Source organism: Canis lupus, chromosome 32, assembly GCF_011100685.1.
Source record: "Canis lupus familiaris isolate Mischka breed German Shepherd chromosome 32, alternate assembly UU_Cfam_GSD_1.0, whole genome shotgun sequence".
NCBI lineage: Eukaryota > Metazoa > Chordata > Mammalia > Carnivora > Canidae > Canis > Canis lupus.
The window spans coordinates 38,533,377-38,557,582 of NC_049253.1; the positions used below are offsets into that span (position 1 = coordinate 38,533,377).

Here is a 24,206-nt window from a genome sequence, read left to right on the forward strand (position 1 = left end):
GGCAGAGGGAGAAGCAGGCTCCACACAGGGAGCCCGACATGGGACTTGATCCCGGGTCTCCAGGATCACACCCCGGGCTGCAGGCGGCTCTGAACCGCTGTGCCACGGGGGCTGCCCTATCATCTTTTTAATCAGTCATCTTCCCACTCACAGCCTATTCTAAGAGCTTTTGGTCATGCCTATTTTAAGAGAATCTGCCACTTAACCTTTGGTCATGTTTGTCTCAGGTGTCTCTGCTTTCCTGGATACAACTGATTGAACCAGGGGTGGACATCTGACTCAGCCTGAGCCAATTAGATGTTCTCATTTCAGAAGTTGAACCAAAACACAAAAATTGAGGCTATTCAAATTGTGCAGAGGACTTCTTGGCCATGGGAGGATTGGGGACAAACATGATACCATAGCAAATCAAAGTCTCAGATAAGAATTGGAGGGGAGCAAATCTCAAAAGCCTTAGAAGGATCAGAAATGGATGGGTAGAGGAGATGGAACAAATGGACATGCCAAGAAGAGCAGAGATGAGAGATCATCTGACACCAGAAAAGTAGTTTTTGGATGGCTATTTCCTGTGAAAGAACACTCCATCTTCTGAAATTAGATTCCCTGATATCCCCTGAATTCCTTCAATAAGCAGCCTTTCCACCCACACTGATACACTTGGGTTGAGGAGTTTTCTGTTCCCATCAGCAGAGATCCCCAATCAAGACAATCTGGACTTATCAGCCACAGTTTTCAGAGTAGTTAAGGAAGGAAGCGCACATCCTGTGGAATGTGCTAAAGACTGCAGGGCTTCCTGTGGGATGCACGTAGAGTGTTGAAGCTCCGCCTGATGGGCATCAAGGAAGCAGGAGACCAATAGAAGTAGATCGACAGGGCAAGAAGCTAGGGGGATGAGGATGTCAAACAGGCAGACTCCTTACCTACAAAAGTAAAGTGAAGGGCATTTGAAAGTTGAGATTTTAGCTACATAGGAAAGGGTTACAGTCAGCTCCATAGTCTTATTTGTATTAGTGATATCTTTAACATATAGTGTTAGTGTACATTCAAAGTGAGGTGATCAGAGTCATAATGTAATCTGGCTCTTTGTGACACTCAGTGCAGAGGTTACACTTTTTTGCAGTGACAGTCAGCATAGGTATACTGCTGCACTGTGGGCTGAGATCAGGTTTTTCTTTACTGTTTTCTTACTACCTCCACCCCCAGTACTCTAAATACTAATAAGAATCTAAAGGAAACTAGGATGGAAGTGATGTATTAGCCAGAGCACCAACTGCTAGTTGTTGTTCTTTACAATTTTTTAAGAGATCCAGATCATATGAGTGTGTGGCGGACTTTGCTAATTGTCCTCTCGATATCTTTCATCTTCCATACTAATGATAGTTTAAGCTAGATCCAAATATAGCCAACGGCCGTGTAGTAAATGGAATGTAAGCCAAATGATATATGCAACTTCTGTGAAAGGTGCTTCCTTCACTCTTTTTCCTTCAAGTGAGCTGGAATCAGGATGTGATGGTGGTGAGCTATTTTCGGGCACAAAAATGAAGCCAATTCCCTAAGGATGGAAAAGTCACAAGATGGACAGAATTGGGTTCTCTATATTATAGAGTCGCCACTTTGTTATCTATATTTTTGAGTCTTTTGTTTTGACAACATAGGCACTATCCTGATGTAGGGCCATCATTGTGCAGACCTCTCAGATGATTCTTTTTCTGTATTTTGGAACATGATAGAAATCTAAGAGAAGAGTACAGAACATGTTTAGAGAGATGGTAGATGTACCACTGCACAGTAAACCTATATCAGGGGCAATAAACAGAGCTCTGGGAGATGAGATACATCCAATAAGATTTTACCAGGATCTTAGAATAAAAGAAAGTGTTTAAGAATACTTAGGAAAGTGGAAACTAAGTATTTCATCAGAATACATAGAAAAGTTAGACAAAACATTTGCATAGCTGTTCTCAGGTTTCCCTTAAAATTAGGATCACTTCACATTTCCCCATTAGCATACTTGTGTCTGTAATATTTTTTCCCTGCTTTTGTGGTTGGCTTGTGCTCAGCTTAGAATTTTAACTAAGCCCAAGGCCTTGTACACAGTTGATGCTCAATACACATTTGGATATTTGTTTATTGAGTCAAATAGAGTCCCATATAACTGCAGCTTTTACTAGTAAATGTGGCTTGCAAAATCAACTGACATTAGTGTCAGTCTGTACCACACAACGTACCAGGTTGTGTTTAAATATGCCTTCAAGAGTTTATTGAATTCATTTTTTAAAAATATTTTATTTATTCTAGAAAGAGAGAGAGAGAGAGAGGCAGAGATATAGGCAGAAGGAGACGCAGGCTCCATGTACGGAGCCTGATGTGGGACTCGATCCTGGGACTCCGGAATCATGCCCTGAGCCAAAGGCAGATGCTTAACTGACTAAGCCATCCAGATGCCCCTACAAAATGGTTTCTGATAAGAAAAATAAAACTTAGAAAACTGAAAAGATTGATTTCAAATATAATCTTTAGGTGCAAGGATTTTTCCTTAACTTTTATTGATCTAACCATAATATTACATGAAAAGTCATATTATTATTTACATTAACATTCCATGAATGAGTAATTATAAGTATATTATAAATAGGTTTTTATGTTTCTACTCCTTTTTGGCAGAAAATGAATTTTTCTCTTAAAAAGTAAAAGTTAAGTTTAACATGGGGGCTTTCTCTACTTATGCACTTTAGAAAGTAGGGCCACCAGAGGCTCTTATGGATCTTGAGAAAGAGATGGGAAGAGAGTCAGAGACCTGGAGAGGGAGAGAGAGAGAATACTTTGGAACTCACTGTATTCTCCATAGGGATGGATCAGGGAAGACAGAGAGACTGCCCCCTAATTTCTTTAGGGGTGACCTAAAGTAGGCTGGGAACTCTGAATAGTTGTGATTCAAAGTTCCAGATACTTCAGGAGTTAAGTGGTATCACTTTAAATGTTATCTGATCCAGTGCCACAGAAGTTGACGACAGAGCAAAAGAGGTAAGAACCATAGGACATGTGTCAACGTAAAATTTGACACTATGAGCTCTATAAAAGTGGAAAGCAAGACCACTCCATTTAGAAATTCATTGAAAGGATTATAACAGGGATGCCTGGGTGGCTCAGCAGTTGAGGTTGAGCGTCTGCCTTTGGTTGAGGGTATGATCCCGGTGTCAGGGATCAAGTCTGCATTCTCCCCCTGCCTGTGTCTCTGTCTCTCTCATGAATAATTAAATCTTCTTTTTTTTTTTTTTTTAAGAAAGGATTATAACATCAGCAGAGACAGAGAAAGTCCCCCAGTTGACTCCATTCTCTCTTTACCTAGAATAACATAGATATTGACTACAAGGGACTTAATCCTCTATCAGCAATGAGGGGGTGATGGCTGGGAAGCACAAACTGTGAGGCAGTGACCCCTAGGTGTCATACCAAGGTCATTACCCATCTGAAGAGTGCCAGCAGGGCAGCTATGCCCGAAGCAACCAGGCAGAGAACAGAGATGAAATTCTTTCAATGGCTGTCAAGCGGATCAAGTTTACTCTTCTAGGACCTGCCAAGGGAAAGGAGAAAGTTTGAGTGCTAGGAGGATTGGGGTGCCAGCATTTACACAGGGGATGTTCAGAGCCAGAAATTCCTGTTGTCATGACATCTACCTCTTGGGTTATATCCCTTCAAGCTGCTGTGGAAGATGAGGACGTGTGTTGCTTGCAACAAACCTTAATGAATTTTTAAATGTAAAACGGTTAACTCTTAATACAAAAAGAAAAAAAAAAGCCTTCCACTCAAAAAAGCCTTTTGAAAATCTTTTCTAATGTTGGCTTTTACTCCAATTTAACTGCTAACATTAGGGGTAATTTTAGTATTATGATAAAGGATCCTGGCTTTGTTAGCACAGAAATTGTATTTTGTCTTGGTTCCTTTGTTTAATGTGTACCAAACTTATAAAAACCAACAGCTACTACTTGACAATAAAAGTTTTATAAATTGAATTCAGCAACTAATGAGAACTTAGTGAATAACTAACTCCTTGGGTTTTGAATAGTTTTTGAAACTATAGTACTAATATGTGTTAAAGTCAAAGGCAAATAGCAAGATTCTATGTATAAATATGAAAGCAATATTATTAATAACATGGATAGCCTTGTTTTTTTCATATAGTCAAGATCTAGTTTCTGTGGCCTTAAAGGTAACTTTCTACAGTAAGGAACATGGTGCATACATTATAACGTATGTGGGAGTAGCTGTCATAGGAAGTCTGTTCAACAATTCTCTGGGTGGAAAAAAAACTTACTTGGCATTCAAATCAGTCATTTAATATTCATTACCTATTTATATGTATGTTGTAAATTCCTGATGGTGGCCAGGAGGCCAAGTTCCAATGGACCCATAAAAATTGATCAGTGGCCATCTCTGAGAGGCATGATGGAGAATATTTGATATTGTAGGAGGAAGGGAAGGTCCTATAGAACACTGGTTTCTTTAGCACAAAGATTGTTTCTTCTCACCATATTTCTGCAGCATTATTTTTCCTCCTTACCAAACTTATCCTAAGCATTCAGAAGACATTATGGATTCAGGAATGGAAATTATCTTATACAGTAGTGAATTTGGGGGATATATATATATATATATATATATTTTTTTTTTACTTTAAAATGCAAGTGGTTATAAATATAAATAAGATTTAAGTCAGAATTAGCCGATCATTTTCTACATGGGTTGATTTAAAGAGTACTTTTGTATAGTTAGATTTTAGGAACTTAATTTCTGGTATCACACAGTTTAAATGAGTAATATATTAGGAATAGCTTCCTGAAATATGCAAAGGAGCACAATTAAAAGGAGAAGAATGTTCCTTTAGGTTGGATTACTTACAGCATTTATGGAATACCTCCAGTGGCAATCTTTCAAGGTAAATTAGGAAAATGATTTTTCCAAGATGGTTTACCTTTAATTTCAGTTTAAACTATCAAAATCTCTTTTATTCATTGACATAATATTTGTGTTGATACGTTTGAAAATAAAAGAAACTGATTTTGGTAAAACCTTTGTTTCTTCATGCTATTAATGATGCCCCTTTTCCTATAGCACTCAAGATGGAAATCACACTTAGTTGGGCTTGTAGGATGATCAGTAGCAACCAGGGACTGGAGGGGGAAAGAAAAAAACACAGAGTAGCACTAATGCATCAAAGGTTTCTTTTTTAGGAAACTAGCATCTCCTTCAAAGGCTGCTGTCTTCTTCACTCACCCACAAAATCTGCTCATTTAATAGAATGTGCCAAACTACCTAGTGGTGTTATCCACCCATGGGTGTTTTGAAACTCGTAAGTTATATAACACTGTGTTTAAGAGGGAAAGTGAAAAGTGGGCTATATCCATAGAACTAACTCCCAAACTCTTGCCTTCTTTTATGCTGTACCACCAGGTCTCTGCCCCCACATATTGTGCAAGTCCAGTTCGGCTTGCCTTCCAGCTTGTTGCATCTTCTACTCTGCAAGGTTTTCTAGACCTTGCTTCCTGTTCTCTCCTGCTATGGCAGGATGTAACCACAGACCTATAATTCAGATCACTTCTGAGTGGCCTCACAAGACTCTCTTGCCCACCCCAACTGTGTCTTGTCCTCACTGAGGACCCAGAATGGAGTGAGTGGGCTGAAAGAACAGGCTGGGACCACTATGACTTTAAATTCTGAGGCTCCAAGAAAAATGTAAAGAGTTTCCTGCTCTATGTTAGCTACTAAGGGAAATCTCTCCAGCAGTAAGGATGAAACAGCTTTTCAGCTTTATGCACCCTCTGCAAAGAAATCATGCTTGAACAATATTTATACTTTTAGAACCACAGAGGCCAGCTGGTATACAAACTGGGTTCTTTTTTTCCACCTACATTTTTGTCTTCTTTCCTAATTTCACATTTCACTCTGGTAGGAGCATGGCTAAAAGGAATCCTTGAAATAAAGCACAAAAACAAAAGAAAGAGAAAAAAGTCCAAATGGGGAGAATAAATAATAGAAATATTTTTTAAATGAGTAAAACATTTTGAAATATGGTAAAGGCCAATTACTAAAATTATGAGGACTGGAAAGGAAAATATTGAAAGGAAAAAGTATAATGTCAATAAAACAATTTTTTCATTGGTTAAAAAAGTACTGATAATGAAGCATGATAGAAAAATATTCCAATATACATTCTCTAACAATTATTCTATGGGAAGACTCCATCAATATCGGATGTTCAAGATCATGTGTGGTTAGACATGACAGCCACGAGAGAGCCACTGGTTACATTCCACAAACTACTGAATGGTATATTCAACAAACTGCTCAGTTTGACATTTGGGGCCTTTTGCAATCTGAACCCCAAATTATCTCTACTATATAGGATGGTTATGATGATTGATTTTATCATCTCAGCTGGACTGTAGTGCTCAGATATTTGGTCAACAATTATTTTAGATGTTTCTGCAAAGGTGTTTTTTTGGATGAGATGTAACATTTAAATTGGACTTTAGGTAAAGCAGATTACCCTCTATAATGTGGGTGGGCCTCATCTAATCAGTTGAAGGCCATAATAGAAAGACTGACCTCTCCCAAGCAAAAAAGGGTTCTGTCAGCAGTAGCCTTTGGACCTGAGTTGCAACTCTTTTCTGGGTCTCTAGTCTGTCAGCCTACTCTGGAGATTTTGGACTTACCATGTTTCCATAATGATGTGAGCTAATTCGTTAGACTAAATCTCTTTTTCTCTCTCTCCGCATAGATATAGATGCAGATATAGACATAGATGCATCCTTTTGGTTCCGTTTCTCTGAAGAACCTTGTCTAATATAGGTAGTGATAAGATCTGGATTCTATAACCAGAACATATGGGTTCAGATCCTGGCTCTGCCCTTTACTATTTAACACATGATGGGAAAGCTACTTTACCTCTCTGCTTCTGCATCTTTAAAATGGGAAGAACAAAAACTCCCTCAATTCCCTGTTCTTTTGTTTCTGCTATTTTCTCACTTGTCATGAGTTTGTTCCTGTCGACTTAGCTAATCCTTCCTTTACCTTCCGTATCTGTGGCTTTAAAAATACATTCACTGATACTCTTCCCTTCAACTTTAATTCCCCTCTCCTTGGTCTAGCCTAGACTCAGTTGAGTTGCCCCTAATGAGTAGAACATAGCAGTGATAGGACATCATTTCCTGGATTAGGTTATAAAATGACCGCAGCTTCCATCCTGACATTCTGTCTGTCTCTGTTTGTCTCTCTCTCATCACTTGTTATGGGGGAACCAACTGCCTGTTCATAAGCAGCCTTTTGGAGAGGCCCAGCGGCAAGAACTGGAGCCCCCTGCCTACAGCCACTTTACCGAGAACTTCAAAGCAGATTCTCCAAGATCTCCATGACTTCAGCTTCAGCCAATGACTTCATTGTAGCCTGATTAGAGACTCTGAATCAGAACCATCCAGGTAAGATACTCCTGGTTCCTGAGCCTCAGAAATTGTGTAAGACACTAAATACTTGTTTTGCACAATTAAGTGTAATTTTGTAGATTTGATACACAGCAAATAATTAATGCTGCATGCAAGTCGATAAAAGCCCCCATCTGATCAACATAATTTTGTCTTTCTCTGTTTCCCATAGCATTCTGCATGTAACTATTATAAAACCTCTCATATTAATGTTAATGTGTTTGTCTCCTTTACAAGGCTGAGAGCTGCTTGAGGGTGGGCCATCCTTAACTGTATTAAGTGAAGAAAAGAAAAAAAAAATCAAACTCAAGCCTGGCACATAAAAGGCTCTTAGAATAGGCTAACAATTAGTATTTCCTTTGTCCTATCTGTGTTGTTCTAAGGCTTTTACAAATCCCATTTAGTCCTCATAAAAACCTAGGGGATATATTATTACCCTCATTTTACAGATGATGAAACTGAGGTCAAGTTATAGAGAAGCTGATTAATTTGTTCACCCGTACACAGCTAGTAAATGTTGCTGAATTACAGAAGGAATGAGTGAATAAATGTCTTACAAATAGGACCATCTATGACTCACATTCTAATCTCTTAGCAGTGCCGAGCCCCGTATGCAACTGGGACTCAGTATTTACTGTCACTCTCTGGTAATAAAAGTAGCTTACTTATGTGAGAAAGAAGTGTTGGAAATCCGTATTGTGGATTATTTAAATTGATTCCCCAAACAGTTCTTTTCCTTTACTCAGAAGAAATAAGGGTTGCAGTAAACATCTGTTGTAATGAGACTAAAAATATACTTTGGAAGATGTTTACCTTTCTCTCCATACATCCCCCATAAATGGTTGACAAGAAGCAAAGTGTATTGATAGTTTGATTATGTAAGATATATTTTAAAAGATTTTTTCTAAATTTACTAAATTTGGTGGTTTAGGAATTCAAAACAGTCTGTGAAAGGGTAAAGTGGAATGTTTTTTCATGGTAGATTGTTCTTCTAACAACAATAAGAGAATACAGTGTTTCTACTGAAGGCCTTTTGGTTTACAAATTTCAAATAGGTCGCTGCTATTTGACTTCTGAGGCCCCTCACCTGGCTGAGTGAGGTCTTTCTAAAAAAGCACCTAATGAGAAACCCAAAGCCAGCTCACATTCAGGGTTGCTCAAAGTCTGGAAAGCAGCTTGTGGCTTCTTATTTTAGAATTTTTTACTTTTTTTGCCGAAGCACTTCTCCCCACCTAATAGTAGGTATGAGGTCTTTCTACTATTTGATAAATGGGGACTATTTTCCTCTTGATGTCTATTTGGGAGATTTACTCCTTTTAAATTCTGTCACTGTAACGATTAATGAAAACATATTTTGGAAGCTGTAAAAATGATCTTTAAATGTAAGCAGATGCTAAAGATAAATGATTATAGTGACAATAAATCATTTCCTTTGTTCCTGTAGGCCTTAGTATTTCTCCTACTAGACAGTACCTTCATAAATTGTCTGCTGGGAACATTACCCTAAAATTTAATTTAAGACAAAAGAGACCAGACATTTCTGTCAATAAAGATTTAATAGCCTTGCCTTCTATATTCATAAAAACGTAAGCAGTGCACTTCTAATTATTTTTCTTGAAAGATTAAGGATGGCAAACCACTTTGTGCTCATCAACTTGACTCCCTTTAGTTGTCCTAGATGTTCCAAGGGGTCTCATTTTGCTCTATTTTTGCATTTCAGAACAGATCCTTTCTTATGACAGTAACACTGCTTCTTAGGTGTTTCCTTACTCTGCCACTCGCCATTTGAAGCAAGGCATGTTTATTATTTCAAGATTCAATATTCCAGTTATGGAATAAAACAAGTCTAAGAAAATGGAATAACCCATTTTAAGTAAAAATCAGCTCTCTAGAAACACAAGTATAAACTGCTAACTAAAAACTTATAACAAAATTTTTGTTCTAAGATTAAAGGCAATACAAAAATAACTAGAGGGTATTTTTGTTCAAAGATTTAATGCAAGCCAGAAATACCCACAGGGTATTAGGAAAGGGTAGTAATTGAAAGCACACCAGGCTCTGGATTCAGACGAGCTAGGTTTGCATTGTGGCTGTGCCTCTCCAAGCTGTGTGACCAGTCTTGCAGATTTATTTGACCTCTTTATCTTCTGTAAAATGGGGACAACAAAAGTTACCTTCTATAGTGGAGTGCTGTGGAGATAAAAATGAGAGGATGCAATAAAAGTGCCATGCCTGGTCCATAGTAAGTAATCAATAAATTTTGGTTATTATTATTTTCAAGTGTCATGTAGAAAGATACTTATTTTTTACTACTAGGATAAAAGGGAAACATTTCTAAAAGGATTGAAAAAATCTGAATTCCCTACCATTACATGGATCTTAATATATTTTCTTCGTATGCCTTATTTATTTTCTCAGGGAACCTCAAACGCCCCCCCCCACCCATTTTTTTTTACAACTACAACCATTTGTAAAAGCAGTATCACAGTTACTAAGAAAAAAGAGACGATGATTAAAAGTAAGTTCTTATGAGTCAATAGTGTAGAAAATAATGTTGATAGCTTTTGTTAGGACAACTGGAACTTGTTCCTTCCCACCTATTAATTACTTGATATTACGGGCAGCCCGGGTGGCACAGTGGTTTGTCGCCGCCTTCAGCTCAGGGCGTGGTCATGGAGACCAGGGATGGGGTCCCTCGTCAGGCTCCCTCTGCCTGTGTCTCTGCCTCTCTGTGTCTCTCATGAATAAATAAATAAAATCTTTAAAAAAATTACATTTATAGTACTGTAGGTTGTCACTGGCCCCCTCATAGACAGTAAGATAGCTTTAATAAAACTAAACTTCAAAAAGGTTAAGTATATAATGAGCTAGAAGCTTTTAAATGTCCCCAGTTACATTTTAATTGGTTCAACCCCTCTGCCAAACAAATAGGCAAATTGGTATTCAACAAAAGACATAAAACTGTAAGTACCATTGAACCCAGGAATAATCGAAAAAAAGATTAGGAATGACAATTAATTGTTTTTGTTTCTTTCATTTTTTGATAACAGCATTATTGATATATAATTGACACTACATTCAGTCCAATTAAGTGCACAATCCAATGGTTTTTAGTATATTTAGAGTTGTGCAACCATCATCACAATCAATTTTAGAACACTGCCCTCAAAAAGAAAATCAACATCCTTTGGCTATCATCCCCCAATTTCATCTCTACACCCAGTGCTTAGCAACCACTAATCCTTTCTTATCTTTATAGATTTGCCTATTCTGGACATTTCATATAAATGGAGTCATTACTTTAATTGAAAGAAACCAGTCACAAAAGACTATGTTTTCAAGGATCATCCATGTTATACCATTTACCAGTACCTCCTTTTTATGGCCAAATATTCCGGTTTAGATATATCATATTTATGTGTTCATAAGCTGGTGGACATTTGTGTTGTTTCACCTTTTGTCTAGTATGAATAATGCTGTTATGATTATTCACGGATAAGTTTGATTTTTAAAATTTTATTTTTCAGGTAACCTCTACACACAACATGGAGCTTAAACACAACCCTGAGATCCAAGAGCTGTGTGCTTTATCGATTGAGCCAGCCAGGTGCCCAACATGGACAATTTTTTGCTTGGACATACTCTCATTTTTCTTGGCTATGTACCCAGAAGTAGAATTTATATGATTCTAAATGATCAAAATCATGGTCCAACAATGTAATTATACTGTATTCCCAAAGATATTATGTAAAAATGCTATCCTCTTAAAAGTATTCTGCAGAAAAATGTTGGCCATGCAGAAGGAAAACTACATAATAATATGGAAAAAGACTACATGAAGTGAAAAGAGGACAAAACCCACTTAAAATCCTTCCTGGGCTTCCCATTCCCTGCTCTGTCCTATGGACCTAGGGACCTCAGTTCTCTCCCTGTCAGTTCTCAGGACCAGCTATGTATACTACCTATCAGAGATTTTTACATCTCAGCTTCAGGACTTTTGTTCATGTTGTTTCCTCTGCCTGTATCACTTTTTCCCCACTTCTTTGCCCAATGGTTTCAAGTCTCATCTTAAATGTCACTTCCTCAGAGAAACCTTCTCTGTTATCCCTGCTTAGTCTAAGATTAAGTGTTTCCATCGCAGTCTGCAATTTTCCATCTTAAATACTTTTGATACTGGTAATACTTTATTCAGTCAGTAATCAAATACTGAGAAGTATTACATGCAGGGATACAGAGTGAAACAAAACACACAAGATCTGCCATCCTAGACCTTGTATTCTAGGAAGGGTATCCATGCACATATATACAAATCAATGTACTGGGTAATTTTATTTCATTTTATTCCAGTGTAGTTAACATGCAGTGTTATAGTAGTTTTTGGTGTGCAATACAGTGATTCAACAGTTCCATGCATTATTCAGTGTTCATCAGTTAAGTATAATATTAATCTTTTTCACTTATTTCACCCATCCCCCCCCACCCATCTGATAACCATATATTCCCTATAGTTGAGGAATCTCAACTCTATAGTTGAGTTGTTTTTTTTTTTATTTCCCTTCGTTGGCTATTTTCTGTCTTAAATTCCACAATGCGTGATATTGATGGGGGAACACAGGGCTAGTTGAGGACAAGGCACGAGCTTAGGGCAGCACACTGACTAGTCTTTGAAAGAGGCAAAGGGACATTCCTCTACGGACTCAACTGCCTCGATGTTCATACTTTGCTAAGGGCAAAAGGCAATCTTAGCCTGACTCTCAGGAACCTGTAAGTCTACTTTAACACATAAAAATTCCTTTAGAAATTTCCCTTTATCTCTAAACCCCTAAGATATGTGTTGACAATCATCCCCCAAGCACATGGCCCACCAATACACATCTGAAGGGTCTCATGACTCAGGTTTTATTAGACCGTAATAAATGACCTTTCTCCAACAATAGCTGGCCCCTTCAAGGTCCTGGAAACCTTGCTTCCAGAATTCCTTAGAGAGTACGCTATCCCCAAGCCCCTCCCGCTCCCAGGTATCAGCTACACTTCACAGGCCGGGGGCAGCAGCTCTTCCTGCCTGGGAGACCTGTCCCCGGTGCCATTTTGCGCCAAACACGTCTCAAGAATTCTTTCTTGGTCATCGCCTCCGGGCTTTACCTATAATTCCAAAACTTCATCAATATCATTTATTTTCCTTTCTCTGATAGGCTTATTTCACTTAGCATTACACTATCTAGATCCATCCTTGTTGTTGCAAATGGCAAGATTTCATTCTTTTAATGGCTGAACAATATTCCATTATATATATGTATACATAGACATACACACACGTATGTATACATACCACATCTTTAGTCATTCATCTATCAATTGATACTGGGGTGCTTCCATAGTTTGTTGTAAATTATGCTGCAATAAATATGGGTGTGTGTATATATATCCCTTCAAATTAGTGTTTCTGTATTCTTTGGGTAAATACGTCCGGTAATTTTAGGTAGTGCTAATTAGCTTAGTTAATGTTTGGATTGTACACTCCATGGAAGTATAAGGTATTTGTCTTGGTTACTTCCAGTTTGCTAGAGCTTACCACTGAGTCTGGCCAGCTACATAAGCTCAATACAAATTCTGTCAATGACTGGTAAAATAAGCATATAAAAAAAACAGAAATAGAAAATACGAAGGAGACTATTCCTGTAAATGGTTGAGTTTGAGGTTCTTCCCTCCCCTTTCCTCTTTCAAAACGTTGTTCATTCTACATACTATTTCTATAATCAAAACGATTAAAAGACGAGCCAAAAATTAACCATAGGTGAGTAAAAAGAACCTCAAATAAAACACACTTATTCATACGTCACCATACACTCGTTAAAGACCTGGTAATAAAACCTGCTCAAATACTCAGACGTCTTGGTTTAGTGAGTAGAATTCCCTCAGCGCATGACCAAGCAGGTTCCCCGCCACCAACAGTATAATTTACCGTTTTATAAGGGCTTTAACACCCAAGACGGTGCTCAGGCCGGATGACAGTCTTCCTCCATCCATTATGTGTGTGACCACCTCCCCCCCCCATACTATTGATACGTAATAATTTTTTTTGCGAGGTCAACAAAGAATGCAAGATCTTTACACAACAGAACACCAGCCCCTTCCCAATAGATCTTTCTTACAAGCCCTAAAGCCGTATTAGGTGGGATAACGCCAGGTAGCTTTGCGGTGGGCCAGGAGAGCATCCAGAGCATCCAGAGCATCCAGAGCATCCAGAGCATCCAGACGGGCCCCCCCCCCCCCCCCCCCGCGAAACCCTCCGCCGCTCCTTTCTTCCTCGGGGCGCATGCGCAGCGCAGCGCACCCGCCGGCCACCGCGGCGGCCCTTACGTCACCGCAAGCTGTCGTGTGCCCTTCCGCTTCCCCGAGGAAAACGAGTTCGCGCACCCTCGACGCTCCTTGTCCCGCGGGAAACGCCTCTTCCCTCCTCCCGCCGCAGCACTGAAGGCTTCCCCCGCCGGCGTCCAGCAGCCTGGCGTTCTCCGGCCGGCGAGGCCTCGAAGACGGGGAAAGCGGAGGGCAAGAGGCCCCCCGCGGTGTTTACAGGAGCGAGCCGGGCTACGAATCGGTCCGCGGGGGCGGGGCCAAGGGAGCCGGCGCTTCTTTCCCCCCTTCCCCCCCCCGCCTTCCCCGCGAGCGGACGCGGCAGCGTCTCTGTCTCGCTTTTTCTTATTTTCCCCCCTTTCCCCCTTTTTTTTCCTTTTCCCTCCCTTCCCCCCTTCTCACCATTTCCCCTCAGAGACGCTTCTCCCGGGCAGGGGCAGAGCCGGCCTCACCCCCCGCCTCTCCCCGGCCCCCGCCGCCCTATGGCGAGAGGGAACCCCCGTCCCCACCCGGGCATTAGCGGCGGCGGTTGGAGGCGGGGGACCCGCGGCGGCCGCGACGGCCTCAGGTCGGGGGCAGTCATGGAGCTGGTGCGCTGACCCGCCGGCCGCAGCCCTGCGTCCCGCTCGACCGCCCGCTCCCCGCTCCCCGGCCCGGGCCCGCGCCCGCTTCCCCCTCTTCTCCCTCCTCAGTCGGTCCCGCCCGCGTCCCGCGCGCCCGGCCGCCGCGCGCTGAGGAAAATGAGGTGGTAACGGGCCCGCGGATGACCCCGCGTCTCCACTGTGAGGCCTACAGCTCCGCCGGGGAGGAGGAGGAGGAGGAAGAGGAGGAAGAGGAGGAGAAGGTGAGGGGGCGGGGGCGGGGGCGGGGGGCTCGCTGCGTCTCCGAGGCCCGTCCGCGCTGCGCCTCCTGAGGAAGCCTTCGGGACCTCCCGGCGCCGCGGCCGCTCGGGGCTCTGGGGCCGCCGCCCGGTTTTCCGACGGTCCGCCGTGGGCCCCCGCGGGCCAACTTGCGTGTAGCCCCACCAAGCTGCGCGCTCGTAGGCGCCGCGAGCCCGTGCGCTGCCCGGGGACGGGGACACACCCCCACCCTTCGCCTTCACGCTGCCGCGGGGGCCGCAGGAAGGTAGTTCGCGTTGCGAAGCGGAGTGAACGCCGAACGGTCCGTGGAACGGCCAGTGCCGGTGCTGCGGGGGGGCTGGGGGAGGGGAGCGTTACCCCAGGGGCGGGTGGGTGGGGGAGTCTGGGGAGGCGGGGAGATCTGAGTCGCACCCTGAAAGGCATGTGGAAAAGTACCGAAGTGTCGGAAAAACAGGGCGGAAAGGTGCTCTCTCGAGCTGGAGGTTCCATTGCAGGTCACTGGGCAGGAGTCGAGAATCGGGTAGCGGAGTAGTGGACTCACGGCTGAGATCGGCAGGAGGGATGTGAAACTGCCGTCAAGTCGGTTGGAACACGCCCCCCCCCCGGGAGACGCGCTCCTGAGGAGGCCGAGGGGGACCCGGTGAAGATCTCTGAACTGAACGCCGAAGCTTCAGTATTCAGCCTCCGTCCCGCCAGCGGGGGCGCCTCGGCGGTGGAGCGGCGGGTGCTGTTCGTGACACTTGTTGAAGGTCTTTATCTGACAGACATGGCGACCCCTTGAGTCCTCACAGAAGAGTCGTGAGGCAAGTCGTCCAGGGGTCTCGTTTCACAGAAGAGGACAACGGAGGGGCCGCGAGAGGAAGTAACTTGCCCCGCGGGTGACTCAGCTAGAGGCCAGGGGCCAGAATTCGAACCGGAGCTGTCTGCTAGAGAATCTCTGTCCCAGAAATGAGTTTGTTTGAGACCGTCAAGGCGGTATTATTTGCTCCCGGCTCTAATGAAACAGAAGGGAGTGGACAAAAAGATGAGGGACGAAAATGAGCAGATGAGTGATTCTGAACTTCGAGGATAAAACTCTTAATACTGAGGAGGAGCAGACTCGTTAGAATGAGCGTGTGTGCGGGGGAAGGCATGGTAGAGATGATTTGCAGTTACAGGTAACCGTTTGTGAATCACCGTGACTCCCAGTAGGTTAGAATGGAACTTTGCAATGTCAAGATCGGAAGCTGAGCGTATGTTTTATTCGGATTCTATGATACTTTAAAAATGAAGATATGGACCTGCGCCTGTTTATTTAAAACGGGCTTGATAATAGTAATACCAACTTTATAAGGTTGTATAAGGATTAAATGAGCTAATATGGCATAGTACTTTGAACAATGTCTGGCCAAGTAGTAAGCACTCATTGCTTTGACTTCCTAAGAACTTCGGTGTAAGCTATTTGTTAGACATAGTGCTAAACTCTGGAGAGTGTTGCCATCAAAGAACTCATGGTTAGTAGGAGAGACAGATCTACAAATAATTATCACAGAGCAATTAAATGCAAAAGTAGAATTATGTCCAAGTACAGATGTAAGAAGGCAGGGTACTAGTCACAGACCTACGCAAGTGATAGCTGTGTGAGAAGGGGAGTGCCAGCTGGAGAAGGACAATTCGGCTTCAGAGAACTGTATGGAAAGGCATGGAGCTAGTGAAACAAACAGCAGGTCGTTTTGGAATTACAGGCATTCACAGTTCATTATTAGGTTCGGGGCATGAAGTCAAGAGATGGTCACATTAATAAATCCCTCTTTTAGAATAGGATCAAAGATCCAGTAGTCAACATCAGTAGAAAATTATTAATGCACTTGGTTTTATGGTGACAATATAATTCTGTATTAATAAAGTTGTTTCTGTTTACCTAGCACTGTGCAGTACTTTTCCTTAGAATAGTAGGAGGCCCTGTATGTAGATATATAGTGTAGTTTATGCTGTACAATAACCATTTTATAAACTATTCACTCATTAAGTTATTTGATAAACACGGAGAAAGAAGCAGAAGTAGTCATTGAAAGATTGGCAGGGGAAATGTGAAACTGTCATAAAGTTAGAAGTGTGTGGAATATGCCAACCAAAATAAACTTTTTGATTCTTAGTTCCTAGAGACTTCTATCTAAGCATTCAAAGTTCTGAATATGACTAATGGCACAAAATAATAAGATACAAGTATAAAGTTCTAGTATTTAAAACAGTAAAATTATACTTTATATTTTATTCAGCAGATTTCATTTTACATAAATATTTTACGTGTAGGAAAAAGGATTGTGTGTTATCATTAAGTAAAACACAAGTAATGCTTTCTTTACTGTATCATTATCTGACTTACTAGTATCTTTATTTAAAAGATTTTATTTATTTATTTGAGAGAGAGCATGGGGGGAGGCACAGAGGGAGGAGACTCCTAACTGAGCAGGGAGCCCAATGATGTGGGACTCAATCCTGGACCCCAGGATCACGCCCTGGGCTGAAGGCAGGCACTTAACTGTTAAGCCACCCAGGTGTCCCAATGTCAGGAAATCTTGAACAGTGCTTTGAAGCTGTGGAAAAGATGAATGGGTGGGCATGGTAACCACCTTCAGATATTTCAAGAATTGGCTTATGAAAAGTTTAGACTTGGGTTTGTTTTGTTTTTGGCTACAAAGATGGAAACCAATCTTGGGTTGAGTCCCTGTTTCATCAAGATTCTATGAGTGATAAAAAGATAATACTGGTAGATATATTTTCCTAATGTTTATCATTTCATACGGGAAATAGTGGGAAACTCCTTTCAGAAGGGAGAGAAATCATACCAATTTAGAGAATCAAGAGTTCTTAGAAGTTAATTAAGTTAAAGATTAACTTCTTTGAAAATTTTTTTTTGGGGGGGGGTTAGGTATTATTTCTTTTCCCTCTCTCTTATTTACTTTTTCTTGGTATGAAAAGTACTTAATTCTCGTTATAGGAAATTTGCAAAAACTCAATTGTTTAAAGAAGCAAAATGAAAAAAATACAATCCAGTTAACCAGAGGTAGTCTGCAGTATGTTGAATAGCAAGCAAGTAGGCCAAGTATGTGAAGTGATGAATAAGAAAGGGATAGTACCTGGAGTTGGGGTGGGGGGGGTGAGGGCACCATGAAAATTGAAGTTTTCTTTAAAAAAAAGTATTTTAATTAATTTTTTAAAAGATTTTATTTATTCTTAAGAGACACAGGCAGAGGGAGAAGAAGGCTCCCTGCAGGGAGCCCAATGTGGGATTCCATCCTGGAACCCTGGGATCACACCCAGAGCCAAAGGCAGACGCTTAACCACTGAGCCACCCAGGTGTCCCTGTTACTTTTTTTTTTTTTTTTTTAATTAATTGTAAATTTTACTTAAAAAATCAGAGCTTTTCATTTGGAAAATGTAGTTAAATGAGGTCTATAATGAAGAACAGCATCCTGCTGCTGGACTTTCTAACCCTTTTCTCACAGGTTAGCCTCTGAGTGCTTATCGGTTTATCTTGTTTAAGATCATATTTTCAAATAATTTGCCCTACTGTTTTTTGATATTTCAATTTTAGGTATTATTTATGGTTTGCCAACTGTGACATGTAAAGAAGTGATGCTCATTCTACACCTCTTATCATCTGACACCTCTCATCTTCCCAGAGCGGGTTTTTTTTGTTTATTTGTTAAAGCCCTTATTCAGTATTTTCATTATCACTGGTATGTAAATGTCATGGTATATTATTACATTTGCCTTCTCGCATAATCTTTTTTTCTGAAGTTAATGACATTTTCAGTTCCTTACCTTTCATCACCTCTAGTTGAGTCTTGCTGTATCTTCAGCTTCTCGATCCAATTTTCTACACATGGTTGTACCTCTCAAATCTCTAGTTTTTCTTCTTCTTCTTCTTTCTTCTTTCTTCTTCTTTTTTTTTTTTTTAAACCAGAGGACATCTCTCCTGGACTTCAGTTGTACCACAGCGATCTAGATAGCCTGCCCTTTAGACTTGCTCATTTTAGAGGGCCCTTCACCTTATTGTTGAGTTTTCTAGATCAACACTCTCCAGTAGAACTTTTTGCAGTAATAGTGAAGAAAAGGAACGTTTCTATCTGATGCAGTGTCTACTAATCACACATGGCTATTGAGCATTTGAAATGGGGCTAGTGTGACTGAGGAATTGTATTTTAACTTTATTCAGTTCTAATATAGCCATATGTGTAGCTAGTGGATGCTGTATTGAAAGCACAAAGAAAGATGGTTTTATACTGATTATATGGGAATGGGTGGGATTTAATGTAATGTAATGGATGTAATTTTTTTTAATGAAGGAAAAGGTTAGTATCTTATCTGATTAGGTTTTTAAGAGGAATATTTGGGACAACTACTAAGAATTGCTAGTATAAAAAGCCCACGATTTAAAATTTGTTGACATAGTGTGAGACTTAATAATGTATTTTCATCAGAGTCTATAAGTTTTATCAATTATATGGTTCATGTTTTTATTCTCTTTACAACTGAGTTTCAAATTTAAAGCAAATATATTTAGGTAACTGATTATTATTGTAACATTTTAATATATGATGTTTTAAAGAGCTGTAAAATCCTATACTGCCTCATAACATTCTTATTTTGTTTTATGACTTGCTTAATGAGAACCAACATATTAATGCCATGCCACATGTATTTTATAATTAAAGAAAAAAGCATTTTTTTATGTTTGATTTTATAGGTAGCTACATCAGGCTGGGAGGCAGGCAGATCCAAAGGATATCATGAAGTTTCCAGGGCCTTTGGAAAACCAGAGATTGTCTTTCCTCTTGGAAAAGGCAATCTCTAGGGAAGCCCAGATGTGGAAGGTGAATGTGCCAAAAATGCCTACAAATCAGGTAATTTTTCTTATCACTCTAGATAGATGACTTCTTTTAGAAATAAGCGACCTACTGTCATATAGTGATATCTTGACACCGCATTGGAGAAATATATACCATTAAAGGATATGTTCTATTCTTTATTTGAGAAGCTTCTCCTTGTTTCATTCTGAAACAAACAAGAATGAATTTTTGGGGTTTGTTTGCTTATTTTGTTATCTGAGTTACAGCCTTAGGAGATAAATGTGTTCTCTTTTTGTAGTCCAGTACTAATGGTAGTAAACTTTTTTTTTTAGATATATATTTAGCTATGGAAGTTGAAATTATCTTTAGTAAACAAAAAATTGTTCTGTCTGTCTTGCATATTTATAACAAGTTCAAGTAAGCTACTAAGGTAATGCCAGTGTTGGACAATTCTAGGGAGATAGCCGGCCTACCTCTCAATTATTGTTAACTCTATGAACTTTCAGAAATCTTTATGCTTCTGTCATATAATCCTATCAGTGTTACTTTTGACAAATAACAAGTTTATGCACTCCCAAAGCTTATTGTATAAGCTCTTTTTAATCCCTAGTACCTAGCACTGTATTTGGGATAAAGAATAGTGGTCAAGAAAATTTTGACTTTTGATTTATAGGTAAATGAATAGCAAATATCTAAATTCCTTCTTTGGTTTAGGTTAACCTTTTTTCATAGGTTATTGAAATCTATGCATTTTCTACTAACCTATTCTGTCATTCTTTCTCATAAGCTGATGAAATATGTTTTGCATTTACTGTTACTTACTTGTCATTTAGCAGATTGAAAATTAGTTAACCTGAGTGAATATCTTTTAAGTTAGGAGCATTTACATATGCTATCACATTTACTATCTTATTATATCCTTTGAAATAGGTAGTAGTCCCTCCCACTTTGCTCAAGACTTTAGTAGAGGTATAATTTGAGCCTGGGGTAGTTGTCTTTCCATTATACTTTGTTTTTCAGTTTTTATTTTTCTATGTTTGTGTGATTTTTTTAGATTACTTGGAAATTCAATCATTTAGTAAATGTTCATTAAGTATCTGCTATCTTCTGAGCACATCTACACATTGGGGATATATATACCAGTGAGAAAAATAGAAATTCCTACCCTTATGTTCTGATATTCTGGTAAGCTTCAAAGCTTTAAGACAGAGCTGGCTTAAAGAACCATTTCTTTCTTTCTTCTTCTTGAGTCAGCATGTAACCAATGATAATATTCTTTTACAACATGGTCTTTGAAGGTGATACTCTACCAAGATTATAGTACATTGCTATATTATCACTTAATCTGGCCTATTTCTGTTGGTGATTTAACAAATATTACTGAGTTAATACCAGAGAATAGAACAGTATTACAGTTTCCAAGAAGGATCTCCTTAAGGGTTTGCCTTTAGTAATGTCAAGTAGAAGCCAAAGTTAATTCTGAAAAATGTGGGTGGGTTTGTTCTGATGGGGATAAGATTGGGATGAGAGTAAAAAGCTGTAGGAGGTCAAACCGCTTGCTACAATAAACCCCAAGGACAGTTGTCTATTACTTTCCTATTTTAGTTCTAATTTCTTTATTTTCTTTTGCCACTTTGCGAGACTGGCTTTTCTATTTCTCTTTCCACTATTGCTTCTAACCATGATTTCCCTCCTTGATTGCTTGCAGAAAAAAAAAGTCTTGTCCTTAAGCCATATACATACTTCTCTAGCTTTCCAAATATTTTTTTAAGGGCTTGTAAAAATGGAAAGTAAAATGTTTTAAAGCTTTCTGTTAGGCTTCTCTTCTTTCCTTCAGTTTCCTTATCTTTCTTTCTCTACCTAAGCTCTTCCTTTGGATCATTCTCTTCCAATTCTCTTTTAATTTGTATCTCCCCCCCCTTCAGGTTTAGGACAGAGAGGTCACACAAGAATATTGCATACTTATCTCTCCCTTTCTGGGTGCTCCCACAGTGCACTCTACTTCCTTTATGATAACACACAGTATTATAATTTCCTGATGATTTGATGGTGAGTTCCCTTGGGATTGGGTTGTATCATTTTTGTTTACTGGCATATAATAAACTTCCAGTAAACATCTGTTAAGTGAACGTTACCATTTCTTTATAATTAGTCCAGGTTAGATAAGTTCTTTGATATAGTAGTGCTTTCAGGTACACAGGATTTTTATTATATGGATTTGGGAGAAAAAATTGAAGGCTTGTCAAAGTGACATACACTTTGAAGATATTCTATGTTTGGGATGCCTGGGTGACTCAGCGGTGGAGCCTCTGCCTTCCGCTCAGGGCATGGTCCTGGAGTCTCCGGATCTAGTCCCACATGGGGCTGCCTTGAGGAGCCTGCTTCTCCCTCTGCCTATATCTCTGCCTCTCTCTGTGTCTCTCATGAATAAATAAATAAAATCTTTAAGAAAAGAAAAAGATACTCTATGTTTTGCCTAAGGTGCTTTTGATTTGCAAAAGTAAAACTCTGTTTCAAGCTATTAAGATGGTTTTCAGGGCAGCCCCGGTGGCGCAGCGGTTAGGCGCCGCCTGCAGCCCGGGGTTTGATCCTGGAGACCCGGGATCGAGTCCCACATCAGGCTCCCTGCATGGTGCCTGCTTCTCCCTCTGCCTGTGTCTCTGCCTCTCTCTCTCTAGCTGTGTCTCTATGAATAAATAAATAAATAAATAAATATTTTTTAAAAAATCTTTAAAAAAAAAAAAAAAGATGGTTTTCATTAGAAAGAAACCATCAGATGGTTTCATTAGAACTCTAAGGAATCTTGAAGGCCAATTATGTGGTTTCGGAATACAGGATCTCAAGCCTCTGGGCTACTGAGGGCATCAGAATCACTCAGGAGGCTTCTTACAGAGATTCCACGCCTCATCCAGACCTGTTAGGTTGTGGCAATTGTGGAAATTTGTATTTTAAAAAGCTGCCGGGCAGCCCAAGTGGCTCAGCGGTTTAGCGCTGTCTTCAGCCCAGGGCGTTGTCCTGGAGACCTGGGATCAAGTCCCATGTTGGGCTCCCTGCATGGAGCCTGCTTCTTCCACTGCCTGTGTCTCTCATGAATAAATAAATAAAATCTCAAAAAAAAAAAAAAAAGCTGCACTTTTTTATTAATATGCATTAGTTTTGGAAGACACCGATTTACTCTAACCACACAGTGGTTAATGAGCAATTCTCTACTTTGGTTACTTTGTCCATTCTACTGTAGGAAAACTATAAATTATGGAAAGATTTTCCTAAATTTAACTGGAAAACTGCTTCTTTCTAGTGGCCACATATTCTAGTTTTGTCCACTGGTGCAATACAGAATAAATCTTTAAATGGTAGCCCTTTACCTACTCAAAGATGTGTTAGGCCCACAAAGTCCTCTCTTTTCCGATTGAACATCCCTTGTTTTTTAACCATTGACAAGATTTCTCTTTTACTGCCCTAGATTTTTTTTTCTTAGATACACTCTTTTTAGCATTTAAGTTGTGACATTTCATTTGTAGTCATTAATGAGCAATGAAGTGAAACTATTACCTCGCTTTATCTTGGCTTGATAATTTTGTTGAACTAGCCCCAAATTTTATTATTGTTTTGGCAGCAATGTCATGTTGGCTTACTGAACTTGTTTTTAAAACCTTGTTGCCTCAAGTTTTAAGCAAAGTTTCCTTTGTGCTATATGTACTTTTTAGGTTTTGACCTGGGTATGGTGTTATTATTAAATTTAAAATTGTTGATTCTGACCCATTTTTCTAGCTCTAAAATTATGATTGTTATCTAATATGTTGACTTCTGTCATTTTTGTATACTGCGGATTTGGTAAATAAATAAATCTATTTACCCTGCAGGATGGTTTCTCTTTTTTATTTTCTTAAACAGTTTCTTGAGGTGTAATGTACAGAAAAGTACATAGATTGTAAGTGTACAACTGTAAAATATACCACTATATTTGCAGAAGCCTCTTTCTGTCCTCTTGCAGTTACTACCATCTACTCCCCTACACCAAGAAAACACTGTCCTAATATCACAGATTAATTTTTCCTGGTTTTGAATTTCACACACATGTATATTGAATCATAGAGTATATACTGGCCTCTTATTTAATATTTTTTCTGTAAGATTCATCTATGTTGCTTCGTGTAGCCATAATTAATTTATTCTCATTGCCATGTATAATTCTTTGAATTTATCACTTCTATTGATGGTCATTTGTGACATCTTGTGCATGTCTCAGTGGGAAAGTCCTCTTCTTGTGCATGCACATATGTGCATTTTGTGTGTGTGGGGGGGTATATTTCTAGGGATGCAATTGCTAGAACCTAGAATATGTGTATATCAGTTTTAGTGCATAACCACCAATTGTTCCAGAGTTGTTATACCACTATTATCCCATGGGTTTTTAAATTTTATTTTTTTTTACCCCTTCTAGCAGAGTATGAAAGTCTCAAGTTGCTCTACATCCTTCTCAACCTTAGTATTGTCTTTTCATTGTAGTTATTCTGGAAAGTGTATTATAGTATCACATTGGGTTTAATTTGCTTTTCTTGAATAACTAAGGAAGTTCAGCTTTTCATATGTTTATTGGCCATTAGATTTACTCTTTTGGTAAAATGTCTATTCACATCTTCCATCTGGGTTTATACTGAGTTGTCTCTATTTTTGTT

The 24,206-nt window shown here is 39.8% G+C and overlaps 1 protein-coding gene and 1 long non-coding RNA gene across 12 annotated transcripts in view; both read left to right on the top strand.

Annotated features, from left to right (window-relative positions):
- The first annotated feature begins 1,108 nt into the window (after positions 1-1,108).
- On the top strand, positions 1,109-12,278 carry LOC102156283. 4 transcript variants are annotated; one of them, XR_005382938.1, is made up of 3 exons: positions 1,109-1,165; positions 7,320-7,475; positions 11,006-12,278. It is a non-coding gene; the product is annotated as an uncharacterized LOC102156283 (long non-coding RNA). The 4 variants fall into 4 exon arrangements; XR_005382940.1 differs by lacking the exon at positions 1,109-1,165 and adding an exon at positions 4,722-4,936; XR_005382939.1 differs by lacking the exon at positions 1,109-1,165 and adding an exon at positions 5,228-5,350 and having other exon boundaries at positions 7,317-7,475.
- A 2,260-nt stretch (positions 12,279-14,538) lies between these two features.
- The window catches only part of CCNI (cyclin I), a 37,788-nt gene continuing 28,120 nt past the window's right edge, over positions 14,539-24,206 (top strand). For 3 of the 8 annotated variants that reach the window (XM_038582376.1, XM_038582379.1, XM_038582383.1), the window contains exons 1-3: positions 14,539-14,676; positions 15,187-15,849; positions 19,425-19,581. In XM_038582376.1, the coding sequence (XP_038438304.1) occupies positions 19,468-19,581 (114 nt within the window). In that variant the 5' untranslated portion in view covers positions 14,539-14,676; positions 15,187-15,849; positions 19,425-19,467. Of the gene's footprint in view, positions 14,677-15,186; positions 15,850-19,421; positions 19,582-24,206 lie in introns of all 8 variants that reach the window. The other 5 variants (XM_038582377.1, XM_038582380.1, XM_038582381.1 and 2 more) reach the window with 4 other exon arrangements.